Source organism: Apteryx rowi, unplaced genomic scaffold, assembly GCF_003343035.1.
Source record: "Apteryx rowi isolate R43461 unplaced genomic scaffold, aptRow1 scaffold_208, whole genome shotgun sequence".
Lineage (NCBI taxonomy): Eukaryota > Metazoa > Chordata > Aves > Apterygiformes > Apterygidae > Apteryx > Apteryx rowi.
The window spans coordinates 1087581-1111898 of record NW_020448397.1 but is presented as its reverse complement, the minus strand read 5'-3'; the positions used below and the strand labels follow the sequence as shown (position 1 = coordinate 1111898).

The window sequence follows — 24318 nt, the reverse complement described above, 5'->3', positions numbered from 1 at the left end:
AGTCATCCATTTGATACTGTAATTAAGCTTGGCTTGCTTTTGAGAAGTATTTGAGAAAAACAGCAGTAATTGTATTTCATATCTGATTTGTTTTATCCTTCATAATTCTGTATTGGAAAGAGGCTTGATTCTTTTCCTCAAACCTTGTTTCCTAAATTGCAAGAGTGACCTCTAGTGCTTTATTGCTTTGTTGTGTGCCACAAGTCTTTTTTGCAGTGGTTTTAATATGCCTTCCTATAAGTGACTGATTTAGTTTTGTGCATAGTGCCAAATGCTATTAATGTGCAATTCAATTATCATGGTCTTGTGAAAATGGATGTATTCATAAACTGCACAATGCAGAATGATGAAGAGAATTAAAGCTGRGGCTGGATTGCAGCAGGGTGTTTTACAAGAGGAACTTAGTATTCATGTTTAGGGCTACTCTATGCACTTGAGTATCAAATGAGATATCATTACTGAATGACAGCACAAGATCATTTTGGTGCTGCAATGTGAATGGCTGGCTCATGGGAGCATGTTTAGTTTACAARCCATCCATATGCAAAACCCTAGGCTATAGATCCACCCAGCACTTCAAACTTCTCTGTCATTGCTCAAATCTTTCCAAGGAGCTAGCCCCTGCTGCTAGGCTCTAAGGTTATTCCTGACCATTCCCACTCGCTCTGTCGTTCACTTTCTTCCCAAACAGGCACTGTTTCTGCCCTCCCTGTTCCTATGATGCATGGCCATTGCCTTAACAGGAAGGGGAGAAAATGACGCTCAGTTCAGGTTATGAGCATCTGGCATTTAGGCAACTATTCTACTATGGGTATACAAAATGAAATCCTTCAGCTTGCTAAAGCTGAAATGGAACAAGAATACCTCAGAACAATTCTTGAATAAGAAAAACCTTGAAAATTAGTTTCCTGATAAGTTTTTTTCTAATATAAAAAAACCCCTAATACAACTCAGCACTGAAACCAGAGATTTTAGTGTGTACATCAGATTTGCCTTCTAGAGGGCATATTCTCTTAAACACAGTAATCACTATCTTTATTTTGCCATACCACCCTACTGGCTAACTATGATTTACTCATTTTTTAAAAACTTTCTGCTAGAACTGATAGCGTTCGCTTCTTTAGTCATGCATGCACATTATTTCCTAAGCAATCAATACAGAGCCCATAAAGTCTCACTCTCCACATTTTCCTGTTACATTTGTACTGCTCTTGAACTGCACAATAATGTTSATCAGAGTTATTTGAGTGCCAGCTTAATTCAGAGATGCAAATACCAACCTGCAAAATTACAAATTGCTAAAAACCAAGCTGATGCAGAACACAATAGAAATCTGCCAGTAATTTCCTTGTAAGACATAATTCCTTGGAAAATGCAGCACTTATAACACAAAACAAAAATGAAAATGAGGCTGAACATGCAATTCCTTAGTAAAATGTTGCTTTCAGATAGTCCTAGAATATAAGCTTTATAAGCAATACGCTGCACATAGACTCATAACAAAAATCTGTAGAGGGATTTTCGAACATTTTCAGCCTAGTAACTTGCTGTTATGATTTCTAAGCAGTAAGCATTTCTCTCAAGAATAATATTTATTCTAAAGGCAGATGAAATATCCCAGAAGTTTTCAAAACACTCTGGTTTGAGTTTTAAACCATATGCAATACTTACATTTATTTCCTGCCACTAGCATGTTCCAGTTATGAACAGCTATGAGAGCCAGAAGCTTCAGGAAGATTTCAGTGACAGAATCCATGTTCACATTCACTGAGGCACCCAAAAGAGACAGAGTATTAGGAAACAGCTGCTCTATACTTCAGTCCTCTAGTCTCGCCTCTTCTGCGCACTGCCTCTCTCTCCTTGCAGTGTTTCCCAGTGGCCAGACACCTCAGTCAGCTGCCCTCCGCATCTTCTCACACATGCATGCCCACCTCCAAATCTGCTTCTCCCCCTAACAACAGCAATCCCCGAAGAGCTGCAGCGAGAATCTCTCCTACGATTTCACAGCATCACTCAGGGCTAAATTGCTAGCCTAGCCTATACGGCTCCGCTTGCTGAAGCGCCGCTCTCCTAGCGTGTCCTGGACACCCCTGGTGGTGAAAGCTAGGAAATGGGAGGCTGTGATGAAAGCCAGACAATAAGACAGAGCAGGCAGCACATGAGCACTGAGGCGCTTGCCGGGTGCTCCCGCGACCGGCTCTTTGCCATTAGCTTTTAAGACGGGGAGGGGGGAGATAACAGGAGGAATTAGCTGTGCATGCTGCTGCTCCTCGTATTTTTTGAGCGTGGTAATTTTGTCCACTTTCCACTGCTGAAGTTCTGCATTTTTGAATGAACAGATTATAAATGCAGTAGAGATCCTAGGCTTACCAGTAAAAGAACAGTGTACTTTTACTTACAAAGTGAGCACAGGACTSAATGATCTGCTGCCTCTCAGCAAAATGCACCATGAATTTCTCTGGTCAGGTTTGTCGTTAATAACAACATGAAAGAATTACAATCTTAACCAATAAAACACAACATTTATATTATAAACATAAGATTGTGACAGGCTTTTCCAGAAAACTGTAGCCCCCAAATAGGAAAACAGAACACATTTTATTTTCTATCCTTTCACCAAGTGGAAGCTATCTTTAAACTGTCCTAATGTTTGCAACATAAGGGCAAACAGTTCACTTCAGAAATGAGGAACTTCAGAGGAATTTTAGGTCATTAAGCATGTTTGCAAAATGGGCTAAATTGCTGTGAATGGTAACTACAGAAAAGATACAGTCCTCCAAGTAAGAGAAATAAGCTTCTTATTAGTGTCCTCCCGACATGAATGAGAACTACAGTCATACTAATGCTGCACTAAAGACTTTCATCACTACTGTTTCCATAGAGCTTCCACTGTATAGACGGTCTTTAGATTTTGTCAGAAACTACTAAAATGATGAATAAGGATATTCACAGTTACTCTGAGGTGCGTAAACAGCACACTTAACACTTGCAAATTCAGCTCAGCGCCCAAATTTTGTCCTCCTGCCTCAGGTAGAGAGCTTTGAAGCTCAGAAATACCAACAGGTCCTTCCACCCAAATAGGTCAGCCACTAGAAAGCACATTAAGGGTACTGCAGAGTTTCATTTCTGCATGTTGTAGAGATGATGGAATTTAATGCATATTGCGGTGTAGAATGGTTTGATGCTAGGAACACCAGTGGAACAGAGAGGAAATKTGGATTAACCCCTCGAAGCTTCTGAACTTCAGTTGCTTATTTAAATCAACTTCCTAAGCCCTTGAACGATCCTCTGATTCAAGTAGAGAGGGAAGAATCAGAAGAGTTTTCATTTCACACTACCTCAGCCACACTAATGTAGGTTTTACAAAAATGTATGCATGGCTTGGGCAAAATATCGAAAATCAGAAATGCTAAACAACAGAAAACCTTTGAAAGGTGCTTAATGCAACTTTTGGGTACATTCCATTTAAAATAGCATATCAGCATGGTTAAGATTAGATAGGCCTATTTCTAAGTGACCATATTGGGCAAAAAGATTCATGAGAAGTTAAAATGACAATCTACTGTGTGTTCTGCCTCCCTAACCTCCATATCAACTTTTATTTGTATGAAAGCAGCATGGAGAAACTATATTAAAGAGAGCATGGATGAACTGGCCTTCTGGGTCTCAGACTTCTTTCCTTAAATGCTTACATTTCTTCCTGGAGTTTAGTTCAACCATATAATATCCTGTCTATAAGCTGGATTTCTTTGTCATTTAGTTCCCTGAATTAATATTGACCTTCTGACTAAATTAATGTGAACATAAAAATATTCTTTCTGCTGCATCCCAATTCTAAAGAATAACCCATCGGAGATTCCTGAGCTCTGCAGTTAGACAAAATTTCCTGTTAAAAAATAGGACAAATATCATACAAAATCTTGGCAAGGGCTTTAGGATTAGCTCTAAGAGCCCTAGGGCTTTGAATTAGGAAGAATTATTATTCTGGTAATGTAATGCAAATTCTGTAAAATTGCCAGTGCCATTGTGGGTAAATATTTGTCTTATAAAATAGCTTAGAGTCACCAGAAAGGCACATCTGACAGTGAGAGGTCACAGCATTTTTTTTTGTTGGCCGAATTACAAGTAAATATACAAATGGATGCAATCTACGTTTATAAGTGTGGAAAAGTCAGCTTTATTGATACAACAAAATAATATGCCAAAATGTATATGTATGTTTATGTGTAGACAGACAGACTTTCAGAACTCTATAGAACAGCAAGTATCTGGAATGTCATGTTAATCATCATCTTTATCCAAGGATGAATCCATGGTACCTAGAAAGCATACAAAATAGCATGGTTTGACTCACCTAGAATATTGCAACCTCCTCTCTGCCTTTTCATCATCACACATCTCTCTCCTACATAAATGAAATGCTTCTGCTCAAATAATCTTATCTTTCTATTCCAGCATCTCCATTCCCACTTCTCTCCCATATAGTGTCCAGTTTTGTCATTAACTTCTGAGACACTCTTTGTGGGACTTGGACAAGTCTTCCCCATTCCCATGTGGCTGATATATTATTTACAACTATTTAGTCTTCCTATTGCCCCCTTTTATTTCCCTCGCTGTTTCAGTGTTTTGTTTGCTTTCTCATCTTTTGTTTTTGAAATTTTTCCTGCATGCCAGAAACCTTATTCACTTTTATCTCTTTGAAATGTAGCATTTTCCCCATTGGTCTGATACAGGATCTTTCCCAGTGTGATCTGCATATATGTATCATTCAGAAAGACTGCAAGTTCCCTGAAATAGTGACTGTCTTATTTTTATATAGCTTCATCCTCACACTTAAATCATCTGCAAAATTTGTCTGTATCAAAGTTTGAATATTTGATTTGGGTATTGCCAACCTTCATTTACAGAGTGCCCCTCCACCTATTTTTTTTTAAGCAAACTCAAACTAGTAGAAATATAATTCTCCTTTAAAATTTTTCTCCCTGTGACTTTTTGTCTACAAAGAGAAAGCACTTTTAAATTCATGCTAACCATACTCCTGATACTACTCCAATGTGCTTATTAATTGTAAGGCAATTTAAAATGATGATAAAGACATAGGAATGTAGTCAGCTATAGCACAGCAGTAGCACTTCCTTGTGCTCTGTCAGAAAGCCAGCTTTACAGGAGAAAAATTACTGTCATTTTCAGAATATCATAGATATTCACTACACTATATTTAATGACAGCAAATATAATAATAGATTATTTGTTTGTGAAATGCAAGAACAGATGCATGCACAGTTCTCAGCATCCACACTGACTTGCTGTAATCCTCCCCAGTAAATCCCTCATTCCCCATAAAGTCCTCAGAAACTAACCACCAAACTGTGGAAATTAGCTATTCACTCATTACCTTCTGCATCTCACCTTTCACTAATCCAGCTCCACCAAGCCTGTATTTTCTATATCCAAACAACTCTGCCACTTTATCATTACTGCAGGAGAACAGAAGGAAAGATACACAGGTTTTAAATATTTCTGTTGTCTTTATCCCATTTATTTCTGTTTTCTTGATCCCCTCCTGGTGGCCCTGGTTAACCCTCCTTCTAGTGCCACCTGCTGCAGTTTTAATGGTATTACGGATTTCTCTTTTCAGCAATCTAGTCATATAATGCAGCTGGAACAAATCGTATCTTTCAATGCAAAGTGGACTGTTTCAAGAGCATGTAAAATCTGCTTCCCAACATTGCTACCAACCCTGCAGAACAATACCCTCGTAACTGTTAGACTGCAGAGAGCAAAAATGCACAATAGCAAACATAAACAAAAAATAAATGAGCAGACAAAACACCTCTCTGACTCATTACATAGGATACGTTAATTACAAGGTTTGGTATCTTTTTAGCTGTTTGTAAGGCCAAATAAAATTCATATTCACATAAAATTTTTTAGCATATTTTTGTAAACATTGATCTTTATAATAAGGATAGCATAGAGTAAAATATGCTTGTCAAAAATGAAGACAGTATAACTATCAGTCTTGGCACTATTTTTTTCCAGTAGGGGCAGAATTGTACAATTTGTCCACTGATTGCAAAGCTGCAAGTTCCTCTTCAGGCTGCATTGGTTAAAAAGGGGGGGGGGGGAGCTGTCTGTGAACAAAACATTTTACCAAATATTACACCTGATGCTGATTTCAATAGGAATGAAAATTCTATTTCTTCCTCACATGACACATAATTCATGTAAGCAGAAGTGGCTCGGTTCAGCCACAAGATAAACCCATGTAAGAATTCACTCTCTTAACAGCACTATTTGGGCGCTCTGATCACTTTTGCAATAGCGGGTCTGAGGGACGGCACAAAGTGTGGGCCTGCACAGGCAGCATGTCGACTACTGCTGTAGGATCACTCCAATTCCCTTCCCAGGAGGATGCAGTGAAACTGCTGGAGGCAGCTTTTCAAAGGCTTGGTGAAAACACCTTTTTTTAGCCCCCTGAATCTTCTCAGTTCACATTCAGGAATTCTGATCCCTATTCAGGAGACACTCTGTGCCCCTTGGGTTCCTGCACAGGAAGCTACAATTTCAGTACAGGACACTGAAGAATGAAATTATGCACCTGCTAATAAACATTTGTAACAAGTCTCACATGTCAAGGAGAATAGAAAAATTTGCACAAGTAAAAGAAATGAGGGGAGTAAGAAAAAGAAGGCAAGACAACTGCAGAACTTGATACTAAGCTACTTCTGTGGCTTCGCTCCTAAGTTCAGCATGACTTAAAGGAGAAATTAATTAAGAAAGGCAGTGGTGAGGGGATAAAACGTAACATGGATTTACTATTGGTAGATCATGCCAGGTYAACTTGATAGCTCTTTTTGATAACTGATTCCTTCCTAAAAGAAGGAAATGTAGTAGATGTTGGACACAGAATGCATTTGACATAGTGTGATACAGTTAAGATATTTGATAAGGTAGAAAAGATGGAGTTTAGCAAAGAATATGTGGCAATGAATAAGAATAGAAGGTAATGAGAAACTTGAAAAGGTATCAAGGTCAATCTTACATTAAAGATTGAATCCTGTTTAATATATTCACTAATGACTACAGTGCAAATATTAGGAACAGGCTCATGGGGCTCGCGATTTGGGAGATGTTCAGGAAGATATTGTCAATGTAGGAAAGGACTACAAAATCATACACAAAGCACAGGATGACCTTGCTGAAGAATAACAGTTAAACAACATGCAATGGTAAAAAATGCATTAAGTGTATTATTTAAGGCTGATAGCAACAACAATAAATGCAGCTGTAAGCTAGGAGTTCTTAAGTTGGAAGCAAAGGAGAACGGAGAGGACTTACTTGAATCAGCCAACTGTGAGCTGACTATTAAGCTACCAATATGGTCGAGTTATTGAAAAAACAAATTGTAAGATGCATCAGAGAGGTATTTACAGTAGAAACAGGGAAGTAATGCTTCTTGGGTTAGGAATGGAGTGGGAGCCAAAGGGCCTGACAAGAATAAAGGATCCAGAGAATCCCTCTCCCTGGTTTTATGCTATTGGTTGTGCCAGATTTGGAAATATGGATTTGAATCTTCAGGGACAGTAAGGAGCCCAGAACCAAAGATACACACCCTGGATGATGACTCAAACACCAGAAATTCTAGAAACTCTTTCAAATAAAGGAAAAACTCCTGCTCCATTTTCTGAAGGAGGCAACTAAATCTTGGAGAAGGTTCTGGGCTCTGCCTCACAGTTTGATACAGGTATGGCATCTAGCCCAGAATCAACCTTTTAAGACTTCAATAGGAACAGAATATTAAAATAATTCTCTTACTTTATTATTTCACACAGGCTGACTCAGGTAGCTGTCCAGAGGGCTCTGGTTGCTGCGAGTCCCATTCACAACTGACTCCCTCTGTGCACAAGATAGGGAGCGTAGCCGCCTGGCTGAAATCTGCAGCTTTCAGGCACCTGAAAGTCAGATGTGGAGCTGTGTGTTCTCATTATGCCCAAGGATATGTCTACACAGACTAATGCAAATAAGACTACAAAGCATCTAGCCTGGAGCTATCTTGTGTCTGTCTACTCAAAGTATGAGAACTGTAGCTCAAGTCTGTCTGCACCTGTTTAAGCAGATGCAGCCTAGCTCTCTTTGTGTATCAAGCCTTGTATATCAAGATTTCAATGCCAAAAAAGCAGAAATTATAATACCATAAAAAGCCTATTTTTTATTTCTCTCTGCAAAAGAAAACCCTCCTTGAAGTAAAAATATTATCAAGGTAAAGATGAGTAAGTTGTTTATGTAAAATTTGTTTTGACCATACAAACAAACTGCAACACCATTAGACTTTAATTATATGTAATAGTTTCATGTTCAAAGTCTGAAAATTTAGTGGAAAGCAGACAAGGGCTTAGTTGCTGTATAACATGAGATATAACTTATACAAGTTTGATTTCCTCAATGTTAGGAGAAAAAGCCATGTAATATGGCTTCCCTATCTTAATTTGTGTGAAATTGTTCTTTTGCCAACAGAATTTGTGACTGTATTAGGATACAAATCTGGTGCTTTGTTGAAGCAATGTGTAACAGGGAGATAATATGGAAGAAGAAAGGCAGTAAACAGACTTGCGCAAGTTGAACAAGGTCACAGATATGGGACTCAGCTTTCTCAAAAACACAAGTAACTCTAAACTGAATGGGCAGGTCTCACCTGCACTGTCAGTGCTTAGGGTAAGCTACAAATAATCAGTGTTTCATTGATCTGGACAAGATTTTACAGACCAGGGTCAGACTCTACATACTGTAGGCTAACTGATGTTGACGTTGTTCAACGTGTTAGACATACACACATTTCTCTAAAGGAAAATTATTTTGTTTCTTTTTTTTTTCCTTGAGATATTATTTTTCCAGGCATAATAAAAAGAAAAAACACATTACTCTTTTTGTTCTTAACACCCTCATTCCTTTGTTGCAGCCCTATAGAGATTATATACATGGAAATATCCAGCTTGAATAGTCTCTAGCTTCTATGTGTAGGTTTACTTATTTATGGTTTAACAGTATATACATCACATGATATTATGTGCAGCTCTTAATATGGCAGTACCACAGAGGAGAGCTAGCTGTTGCATAGGACAATGATCTCCTGAAGGAGCAGAATTTCTTTGTAGGTATGTGAAAGGTAGGTGGTCCGCCTTTATTTCATTGGACGACACAGAGCCTGTGAGGGAGAGAGGTTTGGGAAATGAGCAGTGACAGCAAGATTAGCAACCACAGGAGTACTTCTCCCCATCCATACCAGGAAACTATCAAGCCTTTGCAAAAGCTGTCTCATTCTGAATGTAAAATGAGCAATTGTCTTGTATGATTCTCTTTTATACAAAACCAAAAAGAATAAATTCTTCTTGTGCTTTTTTATTATTATAGACATGACTGGACAAATTCACTCACTTATTTAGGCTGCCCTTTGTGCTGAATACTGCATCAAGAACCCAGACCAACTCTTGTCTGAGAATGAAAGATCCATGGGAATTTGGGATCTGGGGAAATCTCATGAGACACAGCATTCCAAAGTCCTGGGATGATAAACAAGATGCTAATGAAAAAGAGGTGCCTAGCAGCTTTTTCCAGCTATTATTCTTTCCTCTTACTCCTACCAAGACTTTTCTCACACTATTAACAAAACAACAACAAAAAGCATTAACCAGTTGGTTTAATACACAGTACCACATAGTTCCGCTTTGTTTGCTCTAGTGCTCAATACTTACTCCACTGCACACTCATCCTTCTCCTCATCCTCCAGGAAGTGTGTCTCTCTATACACAAATAGCTCATGACAAGCTCCCACTGCAGTTTGCTTAAAGCAGCATTAACTTCTGATTACAAACATTTATGTTCCTTGAAGCAAGAACTAAAATGCAACTAGGAAGACAGCAGTGGAGCAGCCACTAAGCCCTCCACATTGCTAAGGGGAGGGATGTCTCTAAGGAGTACTGCAGAGGCTACGAATGCGTATCTTCGCACTGGGAATCAAGATTCCCTTCAGATCCTCACACTTGATGCAATTACAAGGAAGATTATATCCTTTAGGCCTTCCATACTGTCATTTATCCCTCCTGAAACACTAGATAATGCTCTGGCTTTTCCACAAATCAAGGTTTAATATTGATCTTTTTCAGTGTTTTTCTTGCAGAAGAGAATGATTTGGCTGTAACATAACCTTGACTGAGCTGTGCATGCTCCTGCTGATATCAGCAATACTGCTAGTGCAGTTAAAAGCTAAGCAAGTATAAGAAACATGCAGATTTTACGGAGATGTGGAGCAAATGACAAACAAACTGACAGGTGCCACACGATGTTGGAAAGCACTGTAAGGGAATCCTACAGTCATGAAAATCAATCTGGAAAGTTTTGATCTTATTTATCATTTTAGAAGAATACAGTGGAGAAGACTTGGGGCTGAGTTTCCTGAGATATAAACAGAGAAGAGCAGTTTTAGCTTTACTCCTGATTTAGCTTTAAGTCACTCAAGTGACTGTCACCTCCAACAGAGTACATCTGTTGCCCCAATCTGTAGAAACTCTCCAATTTTACTTTAATTAAAGCAAACTGAAAGAGGTTCCATACTCTCTTTAATCCCCAGTCATGATTTTATACTAGGAGCCCACAAAGGGATCGCAACACAGTGAAAGCCATCTACAGTGGCGATAAACACTTTCTTCACCTGGGAAATTCCCTGTCTTCTCCTGTAACCTCCTTATGAACTTTAAATGCCATCAGTGTAATACATGGCTACAGCACAGGCCACTCCTTGTTTCATATCTGATAAGCAGAGAATAGAAAAACTGGTGTATTTTAGTTTTATGAAGTCCTTAATGAAAAGAATTCTTAAAGAGGAATGAAGAAAGTTGTAGTCAGTGTTGAACACTAGYGGATTTGCTTATCCATTTGTATGTTGTACATGATCAGACATTAATTTCATGTATGTCAGTCAATATTTTTTATAGTTATTCCCTTCTTTTGCTTTTCCATGCCTTAATAATATGATAGAACCAAATTAAGTATTCAGCTGGCTTTGCTTTGTTTTGAAATGCAACTTCATCATGCACTTTCTGAATGCAAATGATAACAAGCTTTTTATTTCTTATATAATCTACATGGGAAATAGGGATAATTAAAAATTGGGATTTTATATTGAAACAAACTAATGAACTCTGTTTTGTAACTCCGAGTGAGTAACTCTTGCTCTTTGCTTTTAATGGATTTACAGAAAAGAAGCAGTTGACAGCTAATGAAAACTTTATATGGATTAGGTTTCAAAACTCCCCACTAATTGATATTTCAATGATGGATTAATTTTCACCTCACATGATTTTAAATGCCAGAACTACAGAAAATTTGCACGCAACTAAAACAATAGAAAACAATCCGTCTTGCATCAGAGAAGAGGTCTATGCTTTCCATGTCCCAGTCTCAGTCTCAGCAGGTATCAATGGGAGTTCTCTCATACAAGCAGACTGAAGCATTGAAAGCAGAATGATACTACAAAATATACCTTTTAAAATCTAGACTAATATTTTCAGAACAGGTGTCTAAGATTATACTTCTGTGTCCACATATGCTATTTAAATAATTATGTAAATAAGCCTTTGGAAAACAGTTAACTCGGAAATTTCAGTAATCTTTACTAAGAGAGGAAGTATAAGGCAATAATTTTGGCACTAGTCTGATACAGGCTACTAGGTTCACTTCATCTGTTGGCACAACTTTCCTGAATAAACCTCAGCCATTTTGGGCCAGATCAAAAGGCGGCTATGAAAGATTTACRAGTTAGCTGTCACATCCCAAATTGCAAAGCTACAAAATTCAGCCTCGAACTAGTGCTAGAATCACCTTTACTCAAAAAACTGTGTCTGTATCTATTTTCAGTGTTGAGCAGCAAAGTGGTTTTCTCAGGCCTTACTAAGCTCCAGAAACAAAGCATTCACTCTGCTGCTTCCTTGGGAGGGCAGTCGTAACCAGAGTCTAATACACATGTAATGGACTTAATGACCCACTAGATTTATCTGTGGCCACAACATCCTTTTCAAACTGCAGTTGCAGTGGTAGTCTACCTTTCCTTATATGCAATAGTCTGAAGGTTGGAGCACTTTCCCCAGAAGTGGAAAACACTAGAATCTGCCTCTGCGGAAACTGAAGCCACAGCTCTCTCCTACTTAGTGGGTTGATTTTGGACGGTGGAGAGAAGTTTCTCCCAGTTTCTGAAGCTATTCTGTTGTGGGGAAAAAAAAAAAAAGGAGTTTAAGATCCCTTGTTGGTGAGAAAGAGAGAATAAGTGCACGGGCAAGGATGATGTTGCAGCCTAGGAGTCAAGGGAACACATCTGCGCTCCCACCATAGCTCTCGGGAAAGTTTCCATATTCTGAGTAGTGACTGATTTACGTGGTGCAGAGAAGCAATTCCCTGGGCAAGGCCCAGCCTCCCCACACTTAGTTGCCAGTCCTGGCATTTTGTCACCTAACTTTTAGTCACAAATAAAACCATAGGATTGGGTCTTCGGTCCTAGTTCTCTCACCCTTTTTTAAAATACAGATATTGCTACTTCCTCATGTTTCAGACCTTTGTAAGGAAGAAAATGTTGTTAATTGTGAGGTGCACAGACAACACAATAATGGAAACCATTTCAGTGTCCAAGACAGACAGATTAAGTAATTCAGTTATTAGTCTAAATACCTGCTATATCTTTGCAATTAAATATATCTGCTTTTGCTTATCTATTTTACGGACAATTATATTATAAAAACTTAGAGAAGCTATTAATAAAAATGACTAACCAGAATATGTGGATAAGAAGTTGCCTTATATTTATGGGCTGTAACACATGATTAAAATTCATCTCCTTAGAGCAACCTCGTTTGAAAGATTACACTCTAAAGAGCCCCTCATTGTATTTTATGATTTTGTTAAAGCTGTTCACCTTACCCTTCCCTCATTTACAGGATCTTTACATTGGTTTGTCACAGTAATCAGTGAGAGAGGATGTTAATTAGTCTTTCTTACATTTATAGTCTTCCCCTATATTCCAGGATTATCCTCAAGAAAATGGGGCATGGGGGATAGTGTAGTAATATATACATTAGAACCATCACAGGGAAAAGCAACTCAAGAACAAGAAAAAACAACAACAACAAAAAACCACTGAGACACTGTGAAGGGCACTCAAAGTTAGAAAAATAGGACATTTTTTCCCATTCCATATTTAAAGAATAAATTAATAAAATTGTTTATGGCCTAAATTTGTTTTTCATTTTCTAAAACAGCTTTTTTGCCTGGAATGTTTTTAAAAGCACAAGTTTTAAGGATGCCATAGAAAACTTTACCTTGTTCCACAATGTGACCGATCTCCAGAAGCAGTCCTGGTTCAGGCTTTAGATGACATCACTGGAAAGACTTCAATCAGTTTCAGTGGGTTTTTCCCAGACCTCAAATGGGTCATTTAATCCAGCATGTGTGCACCCAGAACTAACAAATTGTGCTCATATTTAAGAATAAATATTTGTATTTGTTCAAGTACCACACACATCAAAATTTAAGTGCAGAAATGTTTGTGTACATTTTTAAGTAAAATAATTATAGAAAAAGGTTTTTGAAAAGTAAAGCATGTAAATTAATCAAGGTATGAGTTTTTCAGCAAGTGGCACTAATGTCCTCTTATTCTAGACTAAGTCCCATTCTAGAATACTTTGAAATAATTTAAATACATAGCTTTGAACTCCCTTATCACAGGTGAGCTTTCAGGACTGCTAGTTCAGATTCAGAGATGCCTGCCATTCCTTAATTATGGGCTGCCTGACAACAGAGATTAAACACGTAATTTTAAAATTACACTTTCATATTCTGTGGTAGAAACAGAGGAGTACAGGCTTCTGGGGGAGGAAGGATGATGAGTAAGTGGAATTGAAAAACAGTCTGAATAGAATATGCATGAGAGATTACTGATATATAGGACTGGCCTTGTTTTAAGAATAACTTTTCTTCTGTTACAAGTTCTATTCAACTTATTTTACTGGCATAGGTTACATGTAGAATCTGTATGTTATACAAATTGTCTTTTATTATCTTGAAATAAAACATGCAAGGAATTATTATATGGGATATGAATAAAAAAAGGAAAAAAGAAAAAGAAACGGTAAAATGTCAAAAATGAAATATAAACTTGATACTTTACAATACAAACAATACAAATTGATACTTTTAGCTCAAAGCCTAACATAACTAATATATCCTTTTCTAAAAACATCCATTACCAGTATCTAAGAAGAATCATGTTAAAAATGTGCATGAAACAGAAATGTCTGAAAAAAAAGCACCATTTCTCTCTCTGCCTTTAATTTAAATGTGACAAGATAACTCCTCTAATTTGATTTTTTTTACAGTGTGAAAACTCATGTTTAGTCTTACCTCTATTAAAAAGAAATTCCTTTCATCTTCAGGGTCAACCAGTCACAGACTATGATGCCCAAAAGTGCTTCACTTATTTTAGCTGATTGTCTAGAAGTTGCAAGACAGCTGATCTCTAAGATCAGTCATCATAGTCACACAGTGAACAAATACGATGTGCTTACAGAGCTAGCAAGGTCTGGGATGAATAGATGCAAAGTCTGTTCCCCAGTTAAATCTGGATATTGTGAGAAGTGGGGAAGGGAAAGGGGACTGTGATAAATGCCAGAAGGTTAAAGATTAAGAAAAAAAAAAAGTATAGGGGAAAGAGATCTGGAAAAAAAAAAGAGAAGTTGAAGTGGATTGGGTAGAAGTTGTCCTAAGGAAACCAAAAGACTTTGTGGCCAGTAGGAGACTCTTAAGAAGCCCAGAAACAAGTTTCCCAGGAATCATTGCTTCTCTATCAGAAAAGTCTGTGAAATTCAAAGCCAAAAAACTTCTCCCAATTGCAGCACTACTCTACAAAGAAAATGGCAGCCTACTTACTAGTGTGAATAGGTGCTGCACTGGCTCATGCAGCACAGTCCACGGTGGATCTAAAGGCAGCCCCAGCTATTAGGTTTCTCCAACAGTTCAGTGCTTATGTTTCAATGTCAATGGTATCCTAACAGGCATTATAAAGATACCTGTGTGAATATAACCATGTTAAGGTATGTGAACATGCAAGGTAACCAAAGAAGCTTTTTACAAAAGGTCTTTGGTTTGATATCTGATTCCACAGCACTCATTTTGCTATTCAAGCAAATGCCCACTTAAAAGGGCAGCAAAATGTATAAAGTGTGATTACCGTCTTCACAGAAGAGTGACAATATTGAGCCAGACATTTTTTAATGATAAAATAGAGTGTTCTCCCTTTTTAGCACTTTCAGAATGACTAAGGTTCTAATTTACTAGACAAATGAACAGCCTCACTTAAGACCCCATCTATGATTGTTATTCTAAAGGTACTATTTCTGTTTTCCTAAGAACCTGCTTTCTCCATAACATTTTCATTATTTCCTCTTTGAGCTGGTTTCACCTACAGTAACTTTATCAAAGATTTTCAGTACTAATTGAGGAGCAAAAGAATAAGTAAAACAGAAGTTCAGGGAGTTGAAAACTATTGAATGAAAGTGTAACCAAGCATTTCAGAATTTTCTTAAATATCGGTTCCAGAAATACGGAAATGTTTGCATGGCTGTTTTTGTTTTCTGAGCCATCTTTTTATCTCTAATTGAGATGTGCACAGCCCTCCTTAGAAATGCATTAATAGGCTTAGTAAATTATTCCCAGCAGATAACACACCTAACAAATTTAAGCATTTCCCTGACATTACAGGGAAATCATGAATATAAACTTCAAAAGAGGACAGTAGGCACTCATATCCTGCTCATCAATGCTGCAAGCCAAAGATACTTGTGCAGGAGTCATCTACCTTTGAAAGCACCTAACTCATTCTGTACAGTACTCATGCCTCTGCCCCAGCTTGAGCAATGGCTCCTCCAGCTTCTGAATAAGACCTGCTGGCATTCAGAAAACAAGAGCTATAATGGTGATGTATCTGTTTTTATATGATTACCCAGTAGTGGGAGAAATGGATAGCCAGAGACCGGTGTTTAAGTCTCTCCTCAATCTGGGGAAATGCTGCCTGCATATTCCCCACCTTCCAAGAGAAAGCTGCTTTTGAGTCTACACAGTGAGCGCTTAATGTGAAATACAGGCTCTACCACAGGCATCAGGTCCCTTGCCAGTGAGAGCCCTAAGCAGTAGTTTGGGTTTCTTTCAGCTTATTCTTTTACACTGTGAATCTTTTCTTTTTGCTTGAGTGGCCCAACTTCAAGTAAAGGAGTGAAGAGCGCCTTTTCTTTGCCTTTGAGATAGCATTGTAATTAAGACATAAGCCTGGGCAGTGAGAAGATAGTCACTGGAACCCTATGAGGGTAAGAACAAATGAACAAGATGAAGTTGTCCATCTCCTAGGGAAACAGTCATTATGTGAAAGACGGGTAATTCTGTCACCATACCACACTAGAAGAAATAACAGAGCTATTAAAAAAATAGTTAGCAAACCCTGATTTTCTCTGAAACTCTGATATTCTCTGAAAAAAAAATAGGCAGGTTAGGTTCTAACTGGCTTCCAGATAATGATCTAAAATACACTGAGGATCTTCCTTGAACGTTCTGATTCACGCATAATACATATTTTCAGATAAAAAGAATCCTATTTAACATTTTTAAGATAATAGTTTGCACTTTTTAGGTTGTTCATATCTGGTGTGAAGAGGTTAAAAATCAGACTTGGGCTTCTGGATGTCCCTTTAGAAGACAGGTATCTAAAATTTAGGCACAGGAGCCCCTAATCTGTTGACACTTACATAACTGATTGGGCTGAGTTCTCCAAGGACTTGTTTTTTCCAAGTCTTGTGAAAATAGTTATGAGGCTCATCACTGAAACTGGAATTTCCTGACAAAACAGCACTGACTTCACATCATTTCTATTAAAAGCAAGGTAACATTTTTATTTCTTATTAGTAGATACTAAATTCCATTAGGCAGCATGAATCAACACTAAGAAATGACTTCTAGCTAGATTTACAATGCTTTCTATATTTCCTGTACTAGTCACACTGTGGTTTGTATACACATGCCTAGTTATAATGTTAATGACCTCATGCTCTTTGACATCAAAATTGACATCAGATTACAGAAAAAATGCTTCCCCTACCTATTTTTGTTGCTGTTGAAGTAGGTCTCACTGCACCATGAAATAGAACAAATAAGATTGCACTGATACTGTATTTACAATTAAAAAAAAAAAAGTCTTTGAAAGCAGCCTACTTTGATTCTAACTGCAAACATGTATCAGAGAAAGTGGCACCATACAGTACAGCCAAATGGTACATAAATATATCCATTGGACCATTACAGAAATCAGACTTTTTAATCAGAGGAAGGAAAGAAGAAATTGGTTCCCTGACCATAAATAACTTAACTTCCTGTTATAGCAGTGTGTACCACATACATCGATTTTCTTTGCTTATATCTTCCAGCATCTTCACAAACTTTATATTATCCAGAGCCCAGACTTTAAGTCACAGTCTTTGCCCTCACTCCCCAAACAGCTTTGTGCCACAGCATGATAATCAGCTGAATGGGTGCATACTGGGAAGAGACGCAAGGCTACAGGTAATATTCCCACAGTCTCCATGTCTCCCACGAGTCTTTTTTTATTAGTGAAGTAGTAAGGGGCACTGCTTAAAGCCCCTTCACTTGTATTCTCAGTTTTCTCAGATTGTCAGTCAAAACTGACACTTGGTTTCTTTACAGGAGGTGCTCTTTTGATAAACTGTTCCTTAGTGATAACAGGAGCAGCAGCAGAGGAGGAGACAGTATAAAATACATTAACCAGGCATTTTGATTGATGGTCTAAAGCAATGAAAACCTGCAGGGGACAGAGCCATAGCCTGCTCAGGTTTCTTTTCTGATTTTTTCCAGCCTATTATAGGCTACTAGCCTGTGGCACTGAGTTTGACCAACAAAGTTCAGGAACAGAATGCAGCGAAACAGCAATACTAGCCATGCTCTGATGACAAAGAACAAACTGACTCGTCATAACAGAAATCTCCTAACTATATACACTGATCAAAAATTGCACATTTGAACATAAGCGTCTCCCTCCTCCTTTGTTCCTCATTCATATTCTCTGCCTTTTGCCCTTCTCATTTTTCTACCTTCTTGCTTTACCAGCAGCTTGTTTTCTGTCTCTTCTGCCTCCATATTCTCTCTTTTGTCTCTGTTTTTCACAGCAGATGGATTTGGTCATGATTTTCCCATTCTAACAGAAAGATTCTGCTGTGGTTGAGAGTTATATGCAATGGAGGAAATAAAATATAAAGCTAACCCAACAATGAAATAAGGGAGTAAGGGACTAGGGAGGTGATAAGATACATAGAGTGTTAAAGTCAAACCAGACCAGACATCTAAGGTGATTTTAAGAAAAGAAAACCCTTGCTGAAGGATATCTCAAAGAGATGTCTCAGCCCTAAACATTCATCACTGTAAACCTAATGAAGGTTCTTTAAAGGATAATTACAGACTTTTTTGAATACTTTAAGTCCTGTTAAGAATCTGAGACGCATTCAAAAGACTTAGTGGAATCACAGCAAGACAAAGGTATATAGATAGAAAAAACATGCATCAGTGAGACTTTCTGGGGAGAAAAAATGCAGAGCTTTGACAGATGTAACAAGATAGATAGAGCTCCAGAACACTGCAATGGGATACTATCAAACTGCTAGGTCAAGATCTAACAATATATTGCTTTTTCAGATTATATGTATCAAAATTATATACGGATTAAAAAGTTCATCACCCAAGTTTGGCCATGAAGGGAATGCCACCTAAACCTATTTCTCTAAAAGTACATTCTGTGGAACTAGGATGAAAAATTAAGTCTTGTGCATATTCTTTTTGGAAGAAAATGATTACATGTTATTCACAGCCCCAAACTAAGGGGTTGACACATTTGGTGTCATGAACAAGGATGGTATTGTCCTCATGCTCTTTTGTTGTGTTTGCCTAAAAGACGTCCCAGAGCACTAGGATTCTCCCATTTCTATGCTGAGAACAGATGCACAAATCAAGTAAGCACTGCTTTCCATCATAAAATACACAAGAAAGGGATTTTACTATGGCTGCTTACCTATCATCTGCATACCTGGGTAAAAACAGCCATATTCTGTTCAAAAGCTATAACTGATGAAAAGAACCAAACACTATCACCTGAAGTTTTTGAGGTAAAACATTCTCAGTAATTGTGAATCTATTTATTTATTGTTTTTCTACTCAAAAAACAACAGTGAAATAAAGAATGCTGCAGATTCTAATTTCACAGTTCAATTTCACACCCCAAATGTCAAATTCTTTATTTGGTACAATCTCAGCCTTGTAGAAGGCAAAAAATAAAATTCAGTCAGCTAAACCTGATCTCTGATCCTGGCTCACCACATGATGTTCAGTTCATTCATATTTGTGAGTCTAGTAGATATTGCAGAATCACTCTCTTGTATTATTTGTTAAAGCTATGATTTCTGAAATCAATAATAATTTCGTTTTACTGATTGGTGCTAGAGTAGATATTGATATTTAGGAAAAAATACATTAAAACATATAAACAGTTTCTGTGTACTGGCATGTTTTGTTTTGTAATAAATAAAATGTCTACAAGAAGGTGATGTTTGTCTTCATTTGCTCAGCTGCAAACACATTTTAGCATAAAAGTAACAGAAAACTGTCAGGAAAATAGCTTGTCAATTACCAAAACAAACTATAATTTCTTTAAAAAAAAGACTCCCTCATTATATTACTATAAAATTTCAGATATTGCTCTATTATTTCTCATCACACTGTTCTAAAACTTTAACTCTAAACCATAATAATGTAAAAATTTTAAATGTTTTAAAGCCTGTTTTATCAATTTCTGAAACAAGGGGATTTCTGCTGGTCATTTCTATTGTTTCTCTCATGGAACAAAGTAAATACCACTACAAAAATTGAAATAGTCTGCCAGGCATTGATTCTGAGATTTGAGAATAAACGATTTAGAATATTTAGACAGTAACATGCATGGGCACAGATTTCCTGTAACCCAGGAGGCATGTTATACAGGATATAATTAAATGAATAGGTAAAACCAATCAAGGATTTTCTCCACTTGATAATAACCATGTGTACAATATACATGATAACCAGGAGAGGTTGCCTTATGTATAAGTCTCTTGGAAGTACTCTGCCAACAGAGATTGAACTTCTGCAAGTATCATAATAAAGACCAAAGCAGAAAATAATGCCTGTAGACTGCAGAGACCTAACCAGTCTTGGCTGCTTTATTAGCCTGAAAAGTCACAGGTTGTTCTCAGCAAGCTTGAGTCAGAAGCCTAGCCACATAAAACAGCCTCACAATAACAGAATTATAAAAGTGTCTTTCTATTACTCTCTCCTTGGCTATGACTAAGGATTTATCCCACCGTGCTCAATACATGGATCCTTCCCAAACGTGAAGTGGAAAACACTTCTGAAATACCACCTGTTGTATTTGTTTTGAAAATATGCATGCTCAAAAATGCTTTATAGTCACACACACAAATCAATATCTGACAGATTCACGTTTCTGAAAAATGTACTGAAATACAAGCAAAAATGTCTTCTGGAAGGGAGAGCTGTGCAAGAGTAAGTACACAGAAACTGCTGATACATGTACAATGTAAATTTTAGCTGTGCGTGAGAGAAACAGCAGCATATGCACAGTTTCCTTGCACTATTCACAGGTAAAATGCACACAGCAGAACTGAAACAAATCTACCCAAGTAAAAAGCTGCTGACAAATGAAGTCTGTGAGAATTTTAAGGAGAGTCTTTGATATTTTTGCAAGATCAAATTTCCAGATCTGATTTTGAGTGAATAAAGAAAGATTTTTTTATTTTTTTTAAGATATCGGTGCTTGCAATAGAATTAGCATCATGGCAAAACTCTTTGTAAAGAAATAAGATTGTTCAGTTCTCTAAAAATATTTCATTCATTTTCTAGATATGTCATATGTAGCCTATGAAAATAGAGCCATGTTCACCTCCTGTAAGGATCAGACACTTGCTTCAAAACAGTTGAATTTCAAGTTTCAGCTTATTTCAAACTGCCCTAACTCTTGGTTCATCTGTGCTAAGAGATTCATATTGCAAAAATTAAGTGCAAATGCTCTAGGAAAGAACAAGTAAAAATCATTACACATACTCAGAATTCTGAGAATAGATGTCTAGAAAGAAAATCACACCCTTAAATATTTGAATGTTGCTTTACCACCTGGAGATTTTCTGAGGAGAAGGAATTGTCCCACACAACAATTCTGCGTGGGTGTTTGCTCTCCTAACTCCCTGTCAAGGTGAAGATGGCTGATATGTATTTCACCTTAATGACTGTGTGTAGCTCCTAGTAACATTAATTGCTTAATGGATTTGTCAAGAAAAACTAGGCCCTGGAGTCAAGATGCAAAGTTTCCCTGAATTTCCCTGATCACTTGAAGGTAAAATACAAAAATATTATGTTTACCTTGTTTAAAGAAAAATGAAATAACACTAGATGCTAGGAGAAAATAGAGAACAAGTAATCCTTTTGTACTGTTCCCTGTTTTACCAGATCATACTTTAATTTAAAATCAATTCACAGTCTGCTGAAATAAGTAGTGTTCATTTAAATGGGAACAATTAAACAAATGGTGCTTTAAGCTACAGATGTGCCAAACTATCCACTGGTAATTCTATCTAAAGATGCATCAGGATGGAAGACTAAGACTTCTGAATGTCATTTATTGAGTTAGTTAAAATTTGTTCACAGACTATCATAGAAAGGTAAATTGTCACAGCTGTGCAAAACACCTCTTATTTTCGCTACCATGATTTGTGAATGTAAACTCCTGTTCTATGTATTTCAGAAAATGTAAATGTGTCCTCCATCATCTTCATGCTTATTTCTGACCTCTGTCTTTTGTTTGCAATTATGAAGTTCCTGAGGAAGAGAATATAAAATAGAAGGATGGGATGCCTGAAATAATATAGTGCAGGTATTTACAGCCCTGCATTTGCTAAGTGAGAGCATAAATTGTACAAATGGAAATTAATAACAATTAATGAAAACATCTTAGAGTTTGTCATTTTTCATCCTGAAAGTATCAGAAGTAAATTGAAATATAAAGAGCTATAGCCTTCACACTGGAACCCAGCATGTACTGCTTGGCATGGCCTGAACTTTCAGAACGGCTGCAGTTACCCTGCGTCTGCTCCCAACCTTGCAGTGGGTGCCCACATTTTGCAAGTCTCTTGCCCTTATCACTGATCAACATTGCAACTACATTGCAACCCAGCTGTGTAGGTCACCAGCATACCTTACCCTGCCTTTGCATACAGATCTCAGAAGCCAGTTCATTGCAAAGGGTTTCTTTGCACCTGACCCACACAATTTGCCAGAACATAGTCATGCTGTAGAAACCCTGCACATCTCTCTGCCTTGGAGCTCAGTTAGGTCATATCACTGTTGATGTTGTTAGGGATTCCAAGAGATTTAACGCCTATGCCAAATCTCTACTTTCTTTACATCAGTGCAAAGTACTCCTATGTATCTCATGTAAATTGCATGCAGACATAGATAAGGGAATAACTCAAATATTGACTTAAATACAGACACACATTCTTGAGTGTATTATAACAGATCATTTCATAGAGCTTGGTTTAAGTTACTCTCCATTGCAAGAGGTATAAATTTGGTTTAAAATGATTTTCAGTTTTGATAGAATACTAAATATCATAAAATATTTAGATTGCCATAATTTTTGCTAGTGCAAAGGAAAGTACTACTAAAGTATCTAATTAATATTCAAAAGAAATAAATAGTGTAAAGCTTTATTGACACAGAAAATTATAAAAAGATACAAGAGTAAAATCCCTTGTGAAAAAAGGATGGCATGTACTGAATATGTTAAACCACAATATGCTCTGCTATAAAGGTTTTACTGGAGCTTATTTAGGCTGCCCTGTCARTCTTCATTTTTCCAGACATGGCTTATGTGACCATCCTGAACTCAGGCCCCTAAAATCTCTGTATTACACTACTACGTTAGATATTCCATGTTTTGATTTATTCATACTCCTCATTCAAAAGATCAAGATTAGCTGTTTGTGCTAAGCTCTGCAAATGCAAAAGCTAACAAGCAGAGAGACGTGTCTCGTCGATGTTCTTTTCCAAAATAAAATCTCTGTCTCTTTGACATGCCCACACCTCTAGCTATTACCTCAGGCTCAACAGGGCTAAAATGGAGTTCTTAATCTTTTTCTCTCTTTGTAAATCTATATCTTTTTTTTTTTTTTCCTTACGGACTATCTCATCATTTATCTGACACCTATTGCCATCATCTAAATATCATATTCAACATTGATCTTTCTCTAGATCCTCTCACCCAGCTAGGGTCTAATATCTTTCTGCACAAGAATATCACAATCATACAGCTCCTCTTATCTATCCTCAGAGATAAAAGTATTGTCCAGATTCATGTCTTCTCAGAGTCACATTTCTGAAACACCTTTTTCCCTGGCCTTGGTAAATCTTGTTTTGTTATTCCATCCAAAATTCAGCTCAAAGGCCACTTTCCAGCCCTGCTGATTCAATCATGCCTCCCTCCTTGCGGAATTCTCCCTGCCCTCCCCAATATTTGATATGTCACATTCTCTCATTGAAAGGGTAGTGCAGTTCCCATGACAGGGTAGTGCAGCTCCCATTTCCATTAAACACTGATCTATTTCCTAAAATACTAATAAAAGTGTAGTTTATGGCAAAGGTAAGTACTGTTTCAATCCACTCCACTTCAAATAAAGATTAAACCAGCAACTCAATTCATATAGTCTAACATAGCAAGGATTTTCAGTCACTATTAATACCACTTATTCCAGTGACCTAGAGTTAAAAATTTCCAAAACTGATTACCAGCCCATTGATTACTGAGTCAGACAGACTGAGTATTATTAGTCTATTAAAGTATATTCACTGATTTCCAACCAATTTACTGGGGTTCGTTAAAACATAATTGTAGAAAATGTTTATATTTGTTAAGTGACAACTTTTTCTAAGTACATAACTTCAGTAATTACTCCATTAATTTGTGTGAACTCATTATATATTTTTGTTTGCATTTGTAACTACAGGGCTGTCCACTGCTCAAACTAAATTTGTAACACAAATTCTACAATAGCAAACATAAACAAACAAATCTGGTAGAATACACTTCAACATAGCAAACTAACATCCCAGATAACT

General features: G+C 37.2%; 1 protein-coding gene across 1 annotated transcript in view; it reads right to left on the bottom strand.

Moving 5' to 3' along the window:
- Window positions 1-1762, bottom strand: part of LOC112965249 (contactin-associated protein-like 4) — a 233587-nt gene extending 231825 nt beyond the window's left edge. The window contains exon 1 of the mRNA XM_026064067.1: window positions 1672-1762. Coding sequence (XP_025919852.1) covers window positions 1672-1756 — 85 coding nt within the window. The 5' untranslated portion in view covers window positions 1757-1762. The remainder of the gene's footprint in view (window positions 1-1671) is intronic.
- Window positions 1763-24318: the final 22556 nt, after the last annotated feature.